Here is a 21,282-nt window from a genome sequence, read left to right on the forward strand (position 1 = left end):
ACCACATTCCATTTCTTTCTTTTTTTTCATAAAGGAAGAATTGATTTACAAATCAAGTTGATGCAGAAAAATGTTCATTAGCACAGGGGAGAGGGGGCTGCCTTGAGTGATGCCTTTCGTGCGATTTGAATAAGAATGCCCCTTTTTGTCTAAGATTGGAGTTATGTGTTTTCCTCACCTAAATAGGATTGAAGAACTGAGATTAAGAGGCCATGATCTATGTTGTCCAAGCACTTTACTACGTTTGATTTTATTAGTTTATCAATCAGACCCATGCTCTGGACTTCAAGAAAGAAAGTAATTGGGCCCCTACCTAAACCCGTGAGAGTTGATCAGAAATATGTCCTCAAACACTATATTCAATAAATGAGAGAGCGCATCCATTACAAGAATACCCGCCTTGTCAAGCTTCGTAATGGCTCGCAATTCCCCAAGTTTATTTGATTTAGGAATCCATGAGTGATACATTGAGGAAAACTTAAAAGTAGAGTGCAACAGTGCCTTTTTCACTTCTTGCAATTCCTTTTTGGGCCTTTGTTCCCTATAAACAGACTTCGTTTCCCAAAGAAAATCTATTTTTCTACTAATTTATCCATCCAATTTTGCCTCTTAAGACTACTACTTCTTCTCTTAAAAGTGTTAAAAAGTTTTGCATAGCAAACCCCACATCTCACTTGAATAGTCCCTATTTCAGAGATCTACTCCTCCTTTTCTCCTTCATCATCATTGGTCTTTCGTTCGTAGTGGTCATTGTATAGTGAGAAAGCTCACCCCTTCCTTTAGACGAGAAAGCCCTCTTTTACATCCCCTAGACAAATTAATTGGAAATGCTACAACCCATTGTTGTTCTTTTGACGATGAACCACTTCGGTACAACAAGCTAAAGTGACCTCTACGCTTCGTCCTTGGTGTGTAGGGCCGATCCCTGTGTGCTAGAGGGAGGACCTGAAAGTTTATGTTAAGCATGTAGTAGGTTTATGTCTTGTTTAGGCATTTGGTGTCCAATTTGCTAGCCTACTTAGCGACAAAGCCATCTTTTTTGTGGTCAGTAAGGAGGATAGGACAATCCCTCGCTCTAGCCTGGCGGTTTCTATCTTTACAACTTGATTCTACCCCGTTCGGTCCTATTTCAAACAAAAGAAGCAAAGAAGGGAAATCTTCGTAAAGGAAACAAGGGGTGTCGCCTTCGAATTGAGTAGTGAGTCTTCTTTCTACTCTACTCTATTTATGAAGGCTATGAAGGATTCGTTCATATAATGTTTTAATTGCACTACTTGTTGAAAACAACTGTACGGGATAGACTCGGTGGAGGAGATTGTACCAAAGGAGACCATTTTTACCTATTGTTTGGCTGGGTGTGTCCTTAGTCGCCCCCGTGAAGCCATACCCTTAAGAAGCTTACCCAACTCATTGCTTAACTCTTAAGAAAGAAGGACAACCCTAGTAAATCGTAAATAATTGAAGAGGAAAGATTCTCTAAAAGCCAACGAATTCTTTGTGCTAAGAATGGATACTTCTTGGTGTTTGCCGAAATTCCGACTTGGGAATACCTTTGACCGATTGCTTGTCCCTTCATTATGATTAGCAAGATGGGGAAAAGCGAAAGAGGATGAAGAACCTTTCAGAATGGGTTCCCCTACTCAAAACTAAGAGGGTATTCTATAAAATCCCTGAAGCAATAGTACAAGTCATGGTGATCAATGGGGAAGGCGCATTGTCCTTAAGCTCGGTGAATAATGCACCTGAAGAACCACGAAAGGAGGAACATACTTTAAAATACTTGGAGTAGAGGGAAATGATGTCAAGCAGATTAGAAGAAGCCCGAAGAATCAAAAAAAGAATTCATGAATGCAATGAAGCAAACTACTTGCCTCAGGTAACTAGTTTCCTGAATGAAGCAAGCCAAGATCAATAGAGGGGCATTCAGTCAAATACACACAGTTCGATTATCAATCATGGATGAGCCTCCTCTACGGATGCAAAAAACTCCTACACCTTATTTCATGAATGGGCAATCCGAGAGGCCTCTAAAGCGATTCTCTTATGAATCTCCTATTGAAGAGTTTTACTATGATTGCTCTATAATCCCCATGGAGAAGCCTCTCGAAAAGATGGAGATTGAGGCAATGATACAAGTTGCAGTAGAGCAGTCCAACATGGGAGGAAACTAAGATTCAAAGATTTTGCCGACATCTAGATGTAGCTCTGCCGGAAAGGTTCAAGATACCAAAGTTTAGTAAATACCATGGGGTCAGCGACCCATATCATCACTTGCTGTCCTTCTGTGGGGATTGTCGAGGCCTTGATTCCCAGTCTGGGTTATTTATCCACCTTTAGCAAAAGTCATTAGAAAGGGAAGCACTTAAGTGGAACTCATCTCTCCCCCTTGATGCTTTACATAGTTTTGACGATGTGATTGACGAATTCACTAGCCAGTATTTACATTAGGTGGAGCATCCCCAATCCCTATGACCTGGTGAATAAAAAAATGCAGCTTGGTTTTGAATTCATAACCTTTGTTAACCGATGGAGGAATTTAGCAGCTAAAGCAAAGTGGAACATAAAAAGGAAGATGAAGTACAAATGGTTATCGATAACTAGCATGGGCCCATCAAGGAAGCTATGGTGCTAAGAGATTTCTGAACATTCCCTCAACTGCTTGAACGAGCTGCTCGCATGCAGAGAAGACGGGTCTATCACTTTCCTTAGGAATTGTTCTAATGGGGGAAAGGGCAAGTTGAAGAATTCCCTAAGAACCCAGCAGACTACTCAAGAGGTTACCATCACTCCGGATCAAATTAATGTGGTTCAAGCACAGCAAAATGCAAAGAGACAACAGAGCACCCAGAATTAGCAAGCCATCCAAGGGGTCGGGGCCGTCCCCCAACCCACTCAAAAACCTCCTACCCAATCACAACTGCAAAACCCAACGTAAGCCCTGCCCAGACCTGCTTATAACAAAGCTGCGCCTCTGGCCAATTATGATCCTTAGTAGCAACATGGTGCTCCCAAGCAACCCTAGGGACCCAATAGAGCTCACTACCCGCCATTACCCCTATCCATTCCTACCTTATTCTCCACCCTTTTGGCCTCAAAAAGACCTAAGCCTTTTGATTTTTTGCTATATAAAGCTTTCCAGCCAAGCCTCGATGCTAGCCTTAATGCGGTAAATAAGTGGGTAGGTTCGCGATAGGAGGACTGGCCATTTACTTGCATAGGATAGTGAAGCCGCTCCAATCCACTAGCAAAAACCAAATTCTTAGACTCAACTAAAATGTTGTCGCATTGATTGAGTGAAGCCGCTTTGCAATAATGAAGGAGCGGCTTGTCTATCTCATACGGTAGGCAATTCACTTTTTGCTGTCTACTTTATATGCTCCTTTTTGCATGTGCTCTACTGTATCTATCATAGGTCTTATCAGCTTATGTACTAAGCAAAGCCGCCTTCGGCCGTGAGCTCTCATCAAAGCTGCCCTCGCCCCAATCTCCAAAGGGGCTTAAGCACTCCACTTGTGTAAACCCCTTTAGAGATTGGGGCGAGCCATGAGCTTACTTCGAGTATTTATGACTCTAGTGGCAACACGTGACAGGCAAATGACATGATTCTCGAGGAGTTACACGACGGCCATGTGATGATGCATCAAATAGATGCAAGGATTGATGACTTAGTAGGTCCTTGTATGGACTGATTTCATCCCCCATTAGGAGAGCTTTAGAGGGAATAGGGATGGACATCTATATGGGCTTATGAGATTCGAAGCCAACCACTATGTATTGCAAGAAACTCCTATGTGTAGCTAATGAAAGCCTTAAAGAGCCTCTTAACACTTACTTTCCTAAACCAATGTAGTCTGTAAATTTGATATGTAAAATCAGAATGCAAAGAAACTCATCTCACGTACGGTTGGAAGGCCAAGCCCCACCTTAGCAGTAATGGTGCAGCTTAGGTTAACTAACACAAAGAAGATACAGTTCATTCAACGATTGCCTTTAGGTTCCAAACTCTATATGGGGAAGGAGCGTTGTTGTTTGTGAGGTCTCAATCATTTACATGGACCCACTTTTCATTCCATTTGTGGCAATTTGATGATCTATAAACTGACCCTAACGAATGTTTGGCTCATGTTTGAGCATGATGAATCACTTCGTGCTGGCATGTTGCCAATAAAATTTCCAACCTCATATGAGAATTGAAAACTTGAGCATTTTCTACATCGGTGGATGAAGAATCTTGAACATAAAAATTTCGAGTTGACCATGTTCCCGAAAAAAATATACTTTCGAGAAACGACGAGCACGACTGAAGTGGCTATACATACAAATCCATTTACGAATCTATATGCTTCAATTGGAATTGGAAGTTCTAGAATAGGCGGCTGGTATACCACCATAATGAAACAACCTTTCCTTTTTTTTATTCGGATAAGATTTATGTTGGCTTCGTCGAGATCTAGAAATTAGATATACATATTTGGTTCCCCATGGCAAGAAAATTGAAAATGAAAAGGAACTTGTACAAAATGCTTACTGAATATAAGACACTCAAATTTTGGCTTAGAAGCATGTAGGTACTAATCCTCATTTTCCATTTTGAACTAGAATGCTACAAATTAGAAAGATTATATAAAGATAGTGTTCTTAATTTACCTCCGGTGCTGGAAATTTTATTGGCCCGCTCTCTCTATCTTGGTCTCGGTTTAGCATCATATATCAATCTGGAGAAAATTTAGATTGGTTATAGTGCGGATTAAGAAAGATACTCTTCCATGCTATGGCTGCGGAGGTGGGGGCTGTCGCCACCTGAAAGAAGTGGAAGTCGAGGCCACCGAAGCCTATCTGCATCGAGTGTGTCGATTGAAAGAGGAGGGGAGACAACTTAAATGCCAGCGCAAAAATAGAAAGAGTCGTGCTGTTCCAAATTTCATTTTTCTAAGATCCATTGCTCGATTTTGCATGCTCTACTCCTAAAATGCAAAGAGACTTTCGAGGGCAGATCCGGGTTGGTTGGTCTAGAAAGTCAAGGGAGAGGCAGGATAAGTGAAATAGAATAATATACTGGTGCTATTGTAGAATTTTATGAATTACGCACGGCACACTTTCGAATCTCCTCTATCTACAAGGTGAACAATTTAGCTTACAACACAGCGTGTTCACCACCACATTGACTGGCTGGTGCATTGGCCTCTTACCGTAATAGGGCCAAGAAGTATGACCCTTCGATTAAAACGCCCCATATCTCATAACATGTGGAGTGTGGCATTTCCTTTTATAAAGTCCACAGAACTTCTAACCAAAAGATTGATTCTTTAGAAATCAAGTACCATTCAAANTTAGCCGAGGCGGAGAGAATTTGAGGTTGAGAAGAAGAAGAAAGAGAGAATGAATGAATGAATGAAAATAAAAGTAGATGAGAGAGACGTACACGGTATACCACGCAATAAAGAGAGAGACAACGAATCTAGGGTTATCTATCTTTTTACTTTGAGAGTTAAACAAAACAAAACAAAATAAGTACTGAGTTTCGAGTTACACAGTCTGATCCCCGTGTGGCCCATATGGCCACTGTTGAAATTACTATATTAGTGCATACTGTTTCCAAGCCTATAATTTGGTTTTTTATCAAATCGGTCTATAAATTGTAATTTCAGTACCGTCTGTCGTCACAAATTCTCCTAAAAAATTTAATAATTATATGATGCTAATTAGCTACCACAAAAGTAAATAAATAAATAACTGTTTTGCTTTAATAAGTAAAATTCATTTCAACCTTCTCAAGAAAAGTTATTTCATCCCAAAAAAAAAATTAAAAAGTACTTGTGAATTTTATAAAATTAGAATCTACTTTTATTGTAAGAAAAAAATAAAAGGATAAATATGTGGTGCTGCATCTATTCAAAAATAATAAAATTATTTATCAATTTTACTCTAAAGACTTTATAACTTTTATAAAATTTATAATAAAACTTTTAGCAAGTAGAGCATTACTCTTCATAGAATCATTAGCATATGCATCTTAAATTGCAAAATTTTATAATCAAATATGTTTATTTACCAATTTAAATGAACCATTCTTCCGAAATTAGGGAAATGTGTTATGAGTTTGTAATGAGTGTTTTGATTTGAAATTAATTTGTTGTTGATTTATAATTATAGATTCATTCAAACTGTGGATTAATTATTCTGCATTTGGAAGTCGAGCGATGTGATACTTCTTCTCTCACATCAAGATAGATTGCAATAATTCTTTATAATCAATATATGTCTATTTACTGGTTTAAATTAACTATTCTTCCAACTTAGGAAAGGTATTACAATTTTGAATGAGCGTTTTGATTTTAGATTAATTTGTTGATGATCTGTTATTATAAAGACATTCAAATGGTGGATTAAATATTCAATATTTGGTAGTGGAGCAATATGGTACTCCTTCTCTCACATCATGGTGGATTGTAACATTTAAATTCATGATGGAATTTACCATGCCATAATACATTTTAGAAAACTCATTCGGCTAGAACGTACTCCACCCAAAAGTCGTTCCTAACACTACCTTAGTTTATTTTTCATTGAGAAAAAGTTGACCTTCTTCCTTTAAGATATGGTCATATTCTCCCTACTAAGAAATTATGGATAAAAATTTCTCCCTTTGAGAGGAATAATGCATTTTCTTATGAATTTGATGCTTTTATGTCTATCTAGCTAATTCTGATTCGACTTTAGAATATTAATATTTAGAATAAATTATATAATTGATTTTTTTTTACACATATTTTAATTTAGTTTATAACCATTTCTATGCGGTGTTGCTTTGTGACATGGTGAGAGAGGCATTGGAAGAAGGGGAAAGAGGAGTATTGTGTTGATGGGAGGCTCCAGTGTAATTTTTCAGAACAGGAGGCAATTCCAGTGATAAAGCTTGGTTTAATCTGTGCTTCTCAGGTTTCATCAATCAAGAAGAATTAAAGTGAATCTAAGTTCTAAAGATTGAGAAAAGGCAACATACAATGCATTTTTCAGTGAAAATAAATCTGCTCTTTGTTTGTTTTTTTTTAAGCGATAGAAGAAAAAGGAAAAAGATTGTTGGAGGTCCTATTCTTACCAATCTTTTTTGTTGTTGTAATTTTGTTTGTGTTGTTTTATTAATTTTGTTAGGGTTTTTTTATTTATAAATTTGACGTGGCTGCACAATTGATAGTTGGTGCGGCAAAAAAAAAATATATATATATATATATTTATATGTATTGGGCCGTTATCTACATCAGTATTTTCATCAAACACTTAGTAATAAGGACTAAATTAACATGACATTAAAAAAGTTAGACACCAAATTAACATTTTTTTTTTGAGAACCTAGAGACCAAATTAACATAATTGTAACGTTAGTAACCAAATTAACATATGGTATAAAAGATAAGATAAAGATCAACTTTATAGTTTACCCTTAATTTTTACTTACACTTTTTGTAGCTAATATGTTAACAAGGCCATTTCCTCTAAAGCTCCATCCTTAGGTAAAAGTGAGATACATCATCAACGTGGAGATTCTGGAGAAAATTTGGGGCAGGGTTACACTTAGTACTAGGGAATCCCATTTTTTAATAAATAAATAAATTTCTCAACGAATGTGTATTTTACAGATTTTTAAAATGTTTGACACCAAAAATACAGTTCCCCACCCCCCCCCCCCCCCAAAAAAAAAATTTGATAACAACAACAAATATCCATCTTTTTTACCCCCCAAAAAAAAAGCTTCCATCTTTTACCCACAAAAAAAAAAAAAATTATTTATACTAGAATTTTGTTTCTCCTCTTTAGTATTTTCCTCTCTTCGTATTGGTGGAGGCAAATAGGTAAAATGTTAAATTTAGCAACTAAATATAATAAAGGTGGAACAAAAGGCTAATGCATCAGTGGAGCAAAAGCCATATATATATATATATATTTTGCTGTTGGACTATAGTGCACAGCCAAAGTGGTTGTGCACTATAGTTTTTTTTTTTTTTTAAATAAATAATTACAACATACTACTAATCCCACAGTTTAAAACCTTTCCTCTTAAACTCCTAAGTACTTTGTATATGAGAATGTGTCAATTCAGTTACAAGGCTTTTGGCTGGTTGTGCACTATAGCTAAGATGGTAAAAAAAAAAAAAACAATATTTTATTAAAAGACATTAATTTATTGTGTTGGTGGTGTTGTTGTTGTTGTTTTTTTTTTTTTTAGAAGATGGTGGTTGTTATTTATTGTAGTAGATATATTATTTATTGTATTAAATGCTTAAATAAAACCACTAATGTTAAGTATTTGTAAAGTATGATGGTAAAATAGATAAAGTAGTTTTTTGTGGTGCTAAATTGATAAATTTTTTGCACCACCATTGTTGATGCTCTAAATTGGTAAACTATGGCAATTGAGTTCAAATGGTGAATTTTTAATAAAAACTTTCCTTTTGGAGATTTTATTTTTATTTTATTTGAGACCAAGCTTTATTAGTTGTTGTTAAGCTTCAAATTACTCATCTTGATTTAGACTCAAATTAAAATAAAATAAAATAAAAAAAGAAGAAAGAAAAAAAAAAAACTACACCAAGGAGATTTATTAGGGGGTGATGGTACTCAAAAAGCAATTTTATCTTGGATAGATAGTTTTTTTTTTTTTTTTTTTCAATTTGGACTGAGTTGTTGTTGTTGTTAAGTTTCTAATCGTTCATCAATGCTTGATTTAAACTCTAAATGCCAAACGAAAGGAAAAGGAAAAAAAAAAAATAATAATAACTAAATGGAGGATATTTAAAGTTAGGGAGGCATAATACTCAAAAAGAAGAAGAAGAAGAAGAAGAAGAAGATATATATATATATATATATAAAATAATGATGAATTTTTGCTTTGTACATTTTGATTGCAAGGTAAGCAATTTGTGTATACTCATTAAAATTTATAAAAATGATAAGGATTGTGTATACTCATTACCATGGGTGTATCTATGTATGTGTTTTAAAATTTTCTCTACTTTTAATTTAAGGGCATGTAGCAAATCCAACTATTCGCTAAAATCGATCCAATCCAACGAGTTTGGTCAGTTTTTAGGGGTTGGTGAGTTGGGTTGGGTTGCCTAATCTTCTTCTTCTTCTTCTTCTTCTTCTTCTTCTTTTTTAGTGGGTTAGGTTGGGCGCCTGTCAGCAGATTTACAAATTTGTTTAACCCATTCCAACTCATTTATATTTAATATGTATATTAATATAAATTATATGGTTTTTTTACTTACCTTTTCCCCTATCCCTTAATAAAAAATTAAACCCTAACCTATTTTCTCATTTCTTTTCAATATAAGATTATTTATGTGGGTTTAATGCAATAATCAAATAGTTTGTGTGGGGGTTGGTACTATGCTAAGGTATGTAAGGTTATAAATTTGTCATTTTTTGTGTTGGTCTTGTGTTATGGTCAGGTTTGATTAGTGTATCAAACCAACACAAATAAGGTTATAAATCTATTGTTATTTGTTTATTATCTATAATATGTTGTTTTAATACTTAGTTTTTTTTTTTTTTTTTTTTTTTTAAAAATACTATCCTACCCAATTTAGCTTGTTCCATGTGGGGTGGGTTAGGTATTTTTTTTCATCCTAACCATGATGAAAATCCCTTATCTTAACTTGTGCACACACCTAGATGTATCAATATGCAATGTGGTCCCCAAACTTTGACTTCACTCTAGTGAAAGAGATTCATTTTAGGTTAAAATAAATAAGGAGTGCTCCATTATCAACATTTTCATTATACTTTTACAACAAATCTTAAATGATAAGTTGCTATTGTTTCAAATTTGAACCCACCATTAAAATTGCGTATCAATAACAACTAGTAAAACTAACAACCTATTACTCTTTTTTTTTTTTTTTTTTGTTAAAAATTTTATAAAAATATTGATAGTGGCCTTGTTAGGAATGCTACAAGCGTATGGATAATAATTGTTCCATGGAGATTTAGTTAGTTAGTTATAATTTCAAGCATGTTAATCACATTTAACACATGTTGGAATTATTAATGCACACGGGGAATAATAGAACCATTAGGATAAGACCATGTGAGCTAATAGAATAGTTTTTGGTTCTATAAATACCTACTTATAATCATATTTCTATCATTGAGGAATAAACCAACTTATTGCTTAGTGCATTAGTGTATCTCTTTCTTAACCTCTTTCTTTTTCTATGTAGGGTGACTATCTCGAATTAAGTCAATTTTCCTATAATTAAGAACCACTGATTTCAGGGTTCCTAATAGACCCAATACTAAAACCTTTTATTTACCTGCTTTTCGAAGAAAAAAAAAAACTTCTATTTATTGAAACAAAAATTTAAAACCTCACCCCCACAACAACAACCAAAAAACAAATTATACTGGATTGGAGCCACAAATGTTGGTTGAACTAGAAATCCAATGCGTTGAATGTGAAGTTGTGAATGCATTGCGCAACCCGAGTGTCCATTCTCCATTATTTGGAGGGTAAAAATGTGAACGCATAGAAAAGGAGGAAGTGATGAAAAGTAAGGGATATAAGATATTTTAATTTTCTCTAATTTTGTTTTATTAAAGCTTAAAAAAGTGGAGGAATAAAAAACTCATTTAATTTTTTTTTTTTAATGGAAAAGAAACTGATCTATTTTTTTTTTTTTTTTGAGAAGAAAAGGTTCCACTTTATTAATGTGTGGAAAAATTATGATGTTACATCAACATAAACTAGATAAGTAATGTCTGGTAGAAAAGATTCCATCCAAATAGTTAAAAGAAAAAGACTTTCTAGCTCTCCTACCTAAAGCATGAGCAACTCCATTGCCCTGCCGCCTAACATGAGAGAAAGAACAAGTTTGGAACAAACTCCTTAAAGACTTACAGTCTTTTATAATATGACCAATACTAGATTGGTCTGGACAGTGACCCACTAATGCTTTTACAACAAGCTTCGAATCTCCTTCAAATATAGCATGCCTCAAGCCCAATTCTTCCATGAATAACATTGCTCTCCTTGCTGCCATTGCCTCAAGCACTTCAACAGTTGTCAGCTCCTTGCTGCCATTGCCTCAAGCACTTCAACAGTTGTCAGCATATCAATTTTTTTTGCTACTGAACCCATAACTTGACCCAAATCATTCCGCACCACAACACCAATCCCTGCTTTTTCTTCATCCACAAAATAAGCACCATCATAGTTCACCTTGTACATTCCTTCAATTGGTGGTAACCAACGCTATGTTCGAACCAGATTTCTCTCGGGTTTGCTATCATTATTTCCGTGGAAGTCAGCAAGCAATGCTGTTGTAGCTTTAAGGATCTTCTCAGGTGGCATATGTTGCTCGTTGAAATGCATTTTGTTACGTCTACTCCATATAAACCATGCAACAACCATGAACAACTCCATATTTTCTTCCTGCTGCCGTACAGAGAACACCAGATCAGCATCAATTACATAGTATATAAAAAATAATTAGATGCATTATTAAAGTGACTCAATAGTCAATACAATAATTAATTTCTTTTAACTTATTTCTCAATTTATTTTTATATATTTTATATAAAGAATGTGATTAATTAAATTGGTTCAAATAAAATATTAAAAAATGAGGGAAAAAAATCCCAAATATAAAAAATGTCGGTATTGTTTCTCTAAAATTATTAAAAAAAAAAAAAAAAAACATTGGTATATGCTCACATAAATTTTGGATAAAGATAAAATCTCTCTTTTCTTTCCCATTTAAATAATACAAAAAATCATTTTTTTTCCATCTTCCCTCAAATTACTCCAATTAAACGAGCTCTAAAGGAATTTTCTCCTTTTGCCACCCCTTGACTAAGGGTGTCTATCAAACCTACCAACCTGATAAAATTAACCCATAAAAATTCAACTTGACCAGTTCAAGCCAACTCAACACCTCGGGTTAGTGGATTTATTTGGATTGTAATTTTATTTTAAGGCTCAAGTTAAGTTGAGTTCGAATTGATCATTTTTCCAACCCATCTGACCCAATCCAAACCACCATATATATTAGTTTCTTTTATTATCCTTACATTAATTTTTTTGGGTATTTTTTAGAATTAATTTTGATGAATTTGAATTTTGGAAAATAATTTAGGCATGTCATGTGAGTTATTATGATTTATTGAGAAACAAACGCTTAAATAGTTTATGAAAATCCAAAATTTTTTATAGTACATGAAAAATGTAACTACAAGTGCACAACTCATCGGCCCAACCCTTATACGTTGGGTTCAGTTGATTTCTATATATGTAATGAGTTTGATTGAGTTGAGTTGGGAATTTTTCAACCTAAGAAGGACGGGTAGGTGTTTTTCAACCCAACCCATGCACTCCCCTGTCCACCATCAAGTTAATAATATTGATACTTGATGCGGACACGTTTTCTTTGCTTGGCAAGAAGTCCAAACATAATTGGAATAATTTTTTTTTAAAAGTCCAAACATAGGTTTTGCAATAAGAATATAGCAGATCGTTCTTATCTAAAATGGTCCTTGACTTCTTATCCTTGGTTCATCCAAAAAAAGATAATAATAATAATAAAACGCTCTTTGATCTCTCATCCATAAGCTCTTTTTATTTTTATTTTTCAACACATCATGAACTCATATGTGTGAACACTAGATGCCTGAATGAAAGACTGCCATAATATAAAAGAATTGAAAACTGGATGTGCTCCGAGAGAAAATCAAATAACCATGAGAACATAAAATCAAACTATTCTATCAACAACATTTAGATAGGCTAAAATGAGCTTACTTTACCTATTTAACAATACTTACAAGACAAACTGACACTTCTTCCACCATCACCTTGACAAGAATGATCACAAGCACTCCCACAAGTAGTATGTTAAGTACGTTGACCAAAATTTTAACTTGTGGAATTCGGGGTGAACGCCTTTTGAATGAATTCCAAGAAGTGCTGTGAGTAGAATGTAAAATTTTAACTTATGAAATTCGGGGGGAAAACCTTTTGAATGAATTCCAAGAAGCGCTGCTAGTAGAATGTAGGGTCTACGGCAGAGATGGACAAGGAATCAAACTGAAGAGATTTATATGCATGTTCAATCTTCTTACTCATGTTGTAATCTTGCAAAATATCAATGATACCAAGGTATAGAACAACATCATAAGCCTCATGAAACATTTGGGTTTCCTCTTTCTCTGGAATCAGCTCTGCTCTTGCTGGCATGTTCACACCAAGCTGGATTTGGAGCCTGCTTAAAAAGTTGCAAAGAAAATTAGAACTCCAATGCTTCAGACATACAGTAGTAGCCATTGTACAAAAAAGTCTTCTCTCATTCTCCTATGTACTTGAGATGCTTAAATCTTTAAATTAAAGACATTCTAAAATAGATCATCTTTCTTGTGATAGAATGGATCAAGCTTGCAAATATTATACAAAGTCAACCGTCTAGAGCTAGGGCATTCCAAATTTTCTTCAAGGGTTCGTTTTTTATAACTTATATGAGTTCATCTACAATACTGGCCAATCCAAACCACCACATATATTAGTTTCTTTTATTATCCTTACATTAATTTTTTTTTTTTTGGTATTTTTTAGAATTAATTTTGATGAATTTGAATTTTGGAAAATAATTTAGGCATGTCATGTGAGTTATTACGATTTATTGAGAAACAAATGCTTAAATAGTTTATGAAAGTCCAAATTTTTTTATAGTACATGAAAAATGTAACTACAAGTGCACAACTCATCGATCCAACCCTTATAAGTTGGGTTCAGTTGATTTCTATATATGTAATGAGTTTGATTGAGTTGAATTGGGAATTTTTCAACCTAAGAAGGACGGGTTGGGTTGAAAAACACCAACCCAACCAATGCACTCCCCTGTCCACCATCAAGTTAATAATATTGATACCTGATGCGGACACGTTTTCTTCGCTTGGCAAGAAGTCCAAACATAATTGGAATAATTTTTTTTAAAAAGTCCAAACATAGGTTTTGCAATAAGAATATAGCAGAGCGTTCTTATCTAAAATGGTCCTTGACTTCTTATCCTTGGTTCATCTAAAAAAAGATAATAATAATAAAACGCTCTTTGATTTCTCATCCATAAGCTCTTTTTCTTTTTATTTTTCAACAGATCATGAACTCATATATGTGAACACTAGATGCCTGAATGAAAGACTGCCATAATATAAAAGAATTGAAAACTGGATGTGCTCCGAGAGAAAATCAAACAACCATGAGAACATAAAATCAAACTATTCTATCAACAACATTTAGATAGGCTAAAATGAGCTTACTTTACCTATTTAACAATACTTACAAGACAAACTGACACTTCTTCCACCATCACCTTGACAAGAATGATCACAAGCACTCCCACAAGTAGTATGTTAAGTACGTTGACCAAAATTTTAACTTGTGGAATTCGGGGTGAACGCCTTTTGAATGAATTCCAAGAAGTGCTGTGAGTAGAATGTAAAATTTTAACTTATGAAATTCGGGGGGAAAACCTTTTGAATGAATTCCAAGAAGCGCTGCTAGTAGAATGTAGGGTCTACGGCAGAGATGGACAAGGAATCAAACTGAAGAGATTTATATGCATGTTCAATCTTCTTACTCATGTTGTAATCTTGCAAAATATCAATGATACCAAGGTACAGAACAACATCATAAGCCTCATGAAACATTTGGGTTTCCTCTTTCTCTGGAATCAGCTCTGCCCTTGCTGGCATGTTCACACCAAGCTGGATTTGGAGCCTGCTTAAAAAGTTGCAAAGAAAATTAGAACTCCAATGCTTCAGACATACAGTAGTAGCCATTGTACAAAAAAGTCTTCTCTCATTCTCCTATGTACTTGAGATGCTTAAATCTTTAAATTAAAGACATTCTAAAATAGATCATCTTTCTTGTGATAGAATGGATCAAGCTTGCAAATATTATACAAAGTCAACCGTCTAGAGCTAGGGCATTCCAAATTTTCTTCAAGGGTTCGTTTTTTATAACTTATATGAGTTCATCTACAATACTGGCCAAACAGCAAAGAAAGATTTGCATGTGACATATTGATCACTTGCCCAAAAATAAAAGACCCATTAGCTGCGATGACAACATGCTTAGGCATTCCATGAAATCATACCTTGCTGTACCAGGTAAAAGAAGATCGACTTCCTCATCACCAGCAGCTGATGCTCGTAATCGGCTACCCCTGATGTGAGGGCCCAAAACAACACTATAATCATCTGTTCCACGGGGGACCAAAACAAGGCTTTGTGGGTAATTAAAGATCCCATTCTCTAGAGGGTCTGAATTGAAACATAACCACCATATTAGTCTTCAATATTAATGAACAGAGAAGCTATGCAAGTTATAGACAACTGATGATGACCAGGTTAAATCAGAATTAGTGGGTGATACAAGTCTAATGGGTGTGGGTCATGTACCACGTGCAAAATATAAATTTCAAATCCTCACTGGTAAAAGAAGTTAAAGTGAAATAGAAATTAAAACAGAAAAAAACCCTTGTGTCAACACACATAAAAATAAGAAAGAAGGACAAAAACCAATTTGCTGTCAATGTTAAATAAGGAGGGTCCTAAGTTTTCAAATTGGAACTTGGCCTATTTTCTTGGGTGTTATGTAGCCTTCAACAAATAAACTGCCAATCCCAAGAGAAATATGAAAAATGGGACTTCCTAAAATACCGCTATTACTGGATAACATGGGCTAAATTAAGACCATAAAACAATACTCAAATGTGTTGGTTTATTTTCAGTTCAAAATAGGTCAAAGAAAACCTTTCTCATTACTTATTACTTCACTGCATATACATCGCATTACCTACACACTAACCGCAGACACCACTTACCAAAAAGGTTAACTGCTGACACTAGCTTCTGTCATAAATTTCCTACATACTCTCATGTTTTTACACATTTTGTTTCCAATTGATATTCTAACCATAAAAAGACACCAGACAACTGAATCAATATTCTTCCTAAAATTTCTTGAACAGATTATGGTGGAGCACCAATTTTGAACATAAGCCGCACCTTCTTCTGCAAGCATTGCCAATCCATCTGCCGTTATACCTTGGTAGAACATAAGAGAGAGCAGGAGTTGAGGGGCTTGATAATGCACACCTAACAAAAGGCTGTAATCCATAATGTGTTGGGCTTCCAAAAACTTACTGTCAATCTCAATCTGGCTGCATACAAAAAAAAAGTCACATAAATAGGAAAGTGCTGTCAATATCTGTTGTAACAATAAGAAATACAGCCAGCATGAGATGAATGCCACAATTCAAATCCTATCATTTAAAACAACAAAATTAGGGGTAAAATCAGCAGTTGAGGATATGAAATTTTACATTTGAAGCTTGATACTTGTGTGCCAGCTAAAACCAACTTTTACTTGTTATTAGGCAAGAGATTATACAATTTGGAACCTCAAAAATTTTCACACAAATATGGCAGCCACACAAAATATTACAGTCAAATTTTTATGGATAAAAAAATTATTCACTTGGGATCTTCATATATTCATTTACCACATTGGGTAAAGATTACCAATTTACAACCTTGGATATGTTAACCCCCAAGTAGGAAAGGAAATTACATGGCAGCTATGAAAGTACAACTTACTTCAATAAAGCCTCTCACCAAGAGGGTTCCAAATAATATTGATAGTTTAGATCCAAATCGTTGAGTATTGTGTTCTCATCAATTTCAACCTTGTCTGCCGAATGTCCAAGGGACGAACCTTTCAAATCATATCTTCGATGGATCCTCAACTCCGTGCAGAACATATTTCCTATTACTACAAAGCGAAACTGCAAGGTAGGAAATAAACTACAAATATTAGCTTCTTGTGAATAGAAGGCACCTCACATTCTTGCAGAAGGCTTAATGAACCAACGCATGATCCAAATCATAGCACAGTCAGATCTAAAACACAGTACTATGGGCCTGCGGCTCAGAAAATTTCAATGAAGTTCAAACCTTTATCATAAATATTAAGAAGTAACAAATAATGGCAATGACATTGAAATACATGGAAAAATACCTCTAGAACAGATGAGTGCTTCATTGTGCTGCTTACCTTTTGACCACTAGAAGGCATGATTCTGTGAAGGCCAAAAAATTTTGTAATAAGCATGTTTTCATACGTCCTCACATGATAATGATTTAGAGGTATACGATGAGAAAGAGAACATATATAAAACTTCAATTATAGCAGACGTATCATGGTTCAGATTCTTCAGAACTACATTCCTGGTTGAGTATAGAGTTCTTTTACATGATTCACAGGCACACAAAAATAGGTCCTATAAGCTCCTGAAATTTAAAGTTGTATTAATTACTCAAGCTTTCTTTTAGTATATTGGAACCATGTTAATCATTTTTTTTCTTTTTTTTTGATAATGTATGGAAACTTTCTAAAGAAGAGACCTTTGGACTCACCTCTAGCCCTTCGAAACCATGTCAATCATGCATTGGAAATATCAACACATGCTGATTTTTTCTAAGAACTGTTACAATAAAACACAAAAGAGAAAATATATATCGCAAGGTGACTTATTTATGCATGAATAACAAAGAAATACTAAATATCCCAGAGGTTTCCTTTTCAGACATCTTTGTTATTCACACATAAATAAGTCACCTTGGTCCCCCCCCGCCCTTCTCAATTGATTAGTACGATTGTTGGAAAGCACTAATGGTTGCACAATCCATCTACACAGGAAATACATAAATATATCTATCTACCTATCTATATATAATTATATGTAAAAAATAAAACTAGGAGGCAACTAGGGCTAACTCTTAACACTTCCAAAATAATAAAGAGACACAAGGTCAAACAAAAGAAATGGAGAGACCATCCAAACAGCTAAAGAGACTAAATGTAGAATTTATGAAGTGAATGGGCCATTCAGTCCCTCCAAAACTCAATTTTGATTTCATGCAAGCCTATACTCCAGTAGCATCTGCAGCTTCACTGGTTACAATAAACCCACAACAAGGAGGGCTACATAAGTGAACGATGGATGCCATGAAATTTGAGGGTTGCATTGCACTTCCTCCATTGAATATCATCCCTTGGTCCAGCAAAAATAAATGCTGTGATTTGTAAGCTAATATATGAAATTCTGTAAATGAAAAGAATTTTAATGAATCAAAATGACTGTCTTTGTAAAATGGTTAACAAGATCAAGTGACACACGTGAATGTTGAGTATTTCCAGAAAATTGTTAGGTTTATTTTGACTCATTAAAATATGATCATTTTGCAAATTTTCATCTACTGTGGAACATCAGGAGCAACATGTGCAAACGTGTTACCAATATAATTCAAAATTGATGGAGCAATTTCATGAAAGGCATAAAAATTACTGCCATGTTCAAAATTTATTCCTTGTAATCAATAAGCAAACCATTATTGACCACATCCATCAGCAGTTAAGGAAAAATGGCATAAATTGATGTCCTTTGGGCTGATAAATAGAATTAAATTTCCTTAATTCACGCTCCTAAGTTTCACAGATATCCCTAAGCCTATGATATAGGTTTCTGATCAAAGACATTACATAAAAAAAAAAAAAAACCATGCATATTTTTGGTAAAAGAAGGAAACAATAATATGTTGGCAAAGAAAGTTTATGGCTATCAAGATATCAGAAATCATTTACCAAGAAATAAAATTCATATCTTACCAAGGAATATGCATCATAGATAAATAACTATCACGAAATCAAAAATCCAGAAATTGCAAAACAAGAAGTTAATTCCCTTAATGTTTTATCTGAGGAATGGACAAGCCGTTACTTCAGATTTCCTCAAAGTCTTAATCATGAATCGATCATCTTGGGACAGGAAAAAAACACTCCCACTTTTCCCAGGAGAAGAAAGTTCCCTCAGAGCATGATTCCCACAAATGGACATCATTCCCACAAATGAACAATTCCCTTAAATTCCTACATTGAATTTTCAGAAGGACATGTATATCAACATCATTTTTTTTCCTTTTTCTTTTTCCACTGATGAATATCAACAGCGCGAAAAGATAAAAAGAGGCTCCCCTGCTGGGGAGAGGCAGTATAAGATCAACACAGACATCAAAAGGAATTAGCTACCAGCAATTATATTTACAAGGAAGGGGTTTTCCAATTTTGTTCTTTTATCCAAAGAATAAGGACACATGATAATGATCTGCATATACATTTTTTAGCAACTCATTGACTTAAAAAATCATAGAGTAACCTCCAAAATAAATGATGATAAGCACAAAGTCAAGAATTCAAATATTCCTAGATTAATAATGACATGATTCGGATGTACAGTTTGGATGGTGTGTCAGCATCCTATAAAAAGTAGTGCTCATAGAGTTGAAACAAAAGCATCATAGCTGCCTTCATGCTACAATTCATTCACGATTAAGCCTTGGGACTTTTAAAAGTAAAAAGAAAATAAAGTGTTGAGACTAGACACAAGGACAGTATCATTGAAACATGATTTTGAGATAAACATATCTTCTGCCTTTAGATGTATACTAGACTTAAATGGCATATGCAAGCGAGACAAGATTAATATATGGTTTCTATTCTAGTACGCAATTGGCATATGAGTTTTAGTAATTAATTAAAACTGTGAATGAGAAATTAAGTTCACATCAGTGATGCTAGTGGATCTTGCACCATAACGTAGCCCGCTAGTTTTTGCTCCACGCAGTAATTTATTAACGCAGCCCGCTATGCTTTTCTTGCAAAAACTGATTACAATAATAAAATTTCTTTAAAATTTGAATTCAAAACACATAATCTGATTGAACAACCATAATGTGTAAATAATAATAAAGAAATCTGAAAATTAATTAACATAACAATAGTAAATAACAAAAGTATAAACAACTATGGCTTCTGATTTCTTCGAGAAATTAATATCTAAGACCAAATTTACAATTAAAAAAAGTACCATCTTTGGTTGAGGGTCGTGCTCATAAAACTGCAAAGGACACAAAGGGTTGAAGAGCATGATGGAGCTGTGTGTGTGAGTGGAGAGAGAGAGAAGGGCCTCTATATATATATAAACGATGGAATCAGCTTAGCTTTGGAGGGAGGAGTAGTTTTGGTTGGGGTTGGGGTTTTATATTACAACGTTGAGTCGGTTAAGTCCCAATTCCAATACGACTTCAATTAGTAATAGGAAACCTTAATCCCAGCTCTAATTAAGTTAGGATTAGGAAATCCCAATCCTAAGTAATCTAGGATTAGGAAATCTCAGCTAGCGGCTCCAAGTAAACATTGTTTATATATATATAGACCCATTAACTTAACCTTGTGCCATGATTAATTATAATTATCATTGGGTACATGTGTAATTTAGTGATTAAAAATATATTTATTTAACTGATTGAAATGCATTCTCCTGATTAATTGCTAAATTGCTCCTACTATTACTCAATATATTCCATTAAATTAAAAAATGGTAGTGAAATTATCATTTTAATAGAAAGTTGTGCATAATTTCTACCAATAAGTGATCGTACGGATTCTTCTTACGTCCAATTGAATTCAACAATTCATTATGGATTTTTATTTCAAAGATTTGATTTGGTTTCGTGACGATCATATTCTTCAAAAGAAAATCGGCAATATAACCATTTCTAATAATTATACAAAAAAAAAAAAAAAAGGAAAGAAAAAGAGCTCGTCAAAAATAATGTTGAAACTTGTAGACAATAGGTTGCATGGTTCACGCATGAACTCATTTACAGTACAATAAATAAATTAAAAAAAAAATACTAGACAATAGATATAATCAACGCATACAAAAACTAAACTAAACTTCAAACTTGTGAAGTACTTTCCATCTAGCATAAGCTTCATCAACCTCTACTTCTCACCATTTAAATCCTTCATCCAAATCTATGCAACTAGGTATAATCCAAGTGCAATTAGTTAGTTCTTTTCCGAGAGATGTATTCCTACTTGAATAATCACTAAAACAGGAGTGATACTTATTAGTTTCGAGAGAGTAGAATATGTTATTGTTATCTAGAACATTTGGCAAATAAATCTTGTTACTCATATCTTTTGCCACAGCCAATTGTGAAAAAGAGCCTCCAGAACTAACATATAACATCTTATTTTCAATATTTGTCACTTTATGCCATTCCATCCTTGCTCCAAACGAGAGATTCACTGAGTAAATCTGAATACTTGGCTCAATTTCGTGGAGCTCAAACACTGCAAAAAGCTTTCCATCACTTTCCAAT

The 21,282-nt window shown here is 34.4% G+C and overlaps 1 protein-coding gene and 1 pseudogene across 4 annotated transcripts; one reads left to right on the top strand and one right to left on the bottom strand.

The window, feature by feature from the left end:
* The first annotated feature begins 3,933 nt into the window (after positions 1-3,933).
* On the top strand, positions 3,934-4,461 carry LOC136062972 (cytochrome c biogenesis CcmF C-terminal-like mitochondrial protein; annotated as a pseudogene).
* Positions 4,462-14,233: 9,772 nt separating this feature from the next.
* LOC111997123 (phosphatidylinositol 4-phosphate 5-kinase 9) lies at positions 14,234-20,210 on the bottom strand. 4 transcript variants are annotated; one of them, XM_065762763.1, is made up of 6 exons: positions 19,980-20,210; positions 17,072-18,158; positions 16,669-16,838; positions 16,060-16,214; positions 15,147-15,312; positions 14,234-14,767 (listed from the first exon to the last, which is right to left on the bottom strand). In XM_065762763.1, exons 2-6 carry the CDS (start codon positions 17,162-17,164, stop codon positions 14,548-14,550), a joined length of 804 nt encoding a protein of 267 aa, XP_065618835.1. In that variant the 5' UTR covers positions 17,165-18,158; positions 19,980-20,210; the 3' UTR covers positions 14,234-14,547. The 4 variants fall into 4 exon arrangements, with proteins under 4 accessions (XP_065618835.1, XP_065618834.1, XP_065618837.1 ...); XM_065762762.1 differs by having other exon boundaries at positions 17,072-18,982; XM_065762765.1 differs by having other exon boundaries at positions 17,072-17,132; positions 19,980-20,209.
* Between the last annotated feature and the right edge of the window lie 1,072 nt (positions 20,211-21,282).

The sequence above is a fragment of the Quercus suber genome, unplaced genomic scaffold (genome assembly GCF_002906115.3).
Source record: "Quercus suber isolate HL8 unplaced genomic scaffold, Cork oak 2.0 scaffold_472, whole genome shotgun sequence".
Lineage (NCBI taxonomy): Eukaryota > Viridiplantae > Streptophyta > Magnoliopsida > Fagales > Fagaceae > Quercus > Quercus suber.

Excerpts from the sequence above, each read along its gene's own strand:
- LOC111997123 (XM_065762763.1), bottom strand. The coding sequence starts at position 17,164 with ATGCTTATTACAAAATTTTTTGGCCTTCACAGAATCATGCCTTCTAGT. Across the intron at positions 16,215-16,668 it reads TATTATTTGGAACCCTCTTG|CCAGATTGAGATTGACAGTA; the intron begins GTGAGAGGCTTT and ends TTTTGTATGCAG. Across the intron at positions 14,768-15,146 it reads CTTTTACCTGGTACAGCAAG|GCTCCAAATCCAGCTTGGTG; the intron begins GTATGATTTCAT and ends CTTTTTAAGCAG.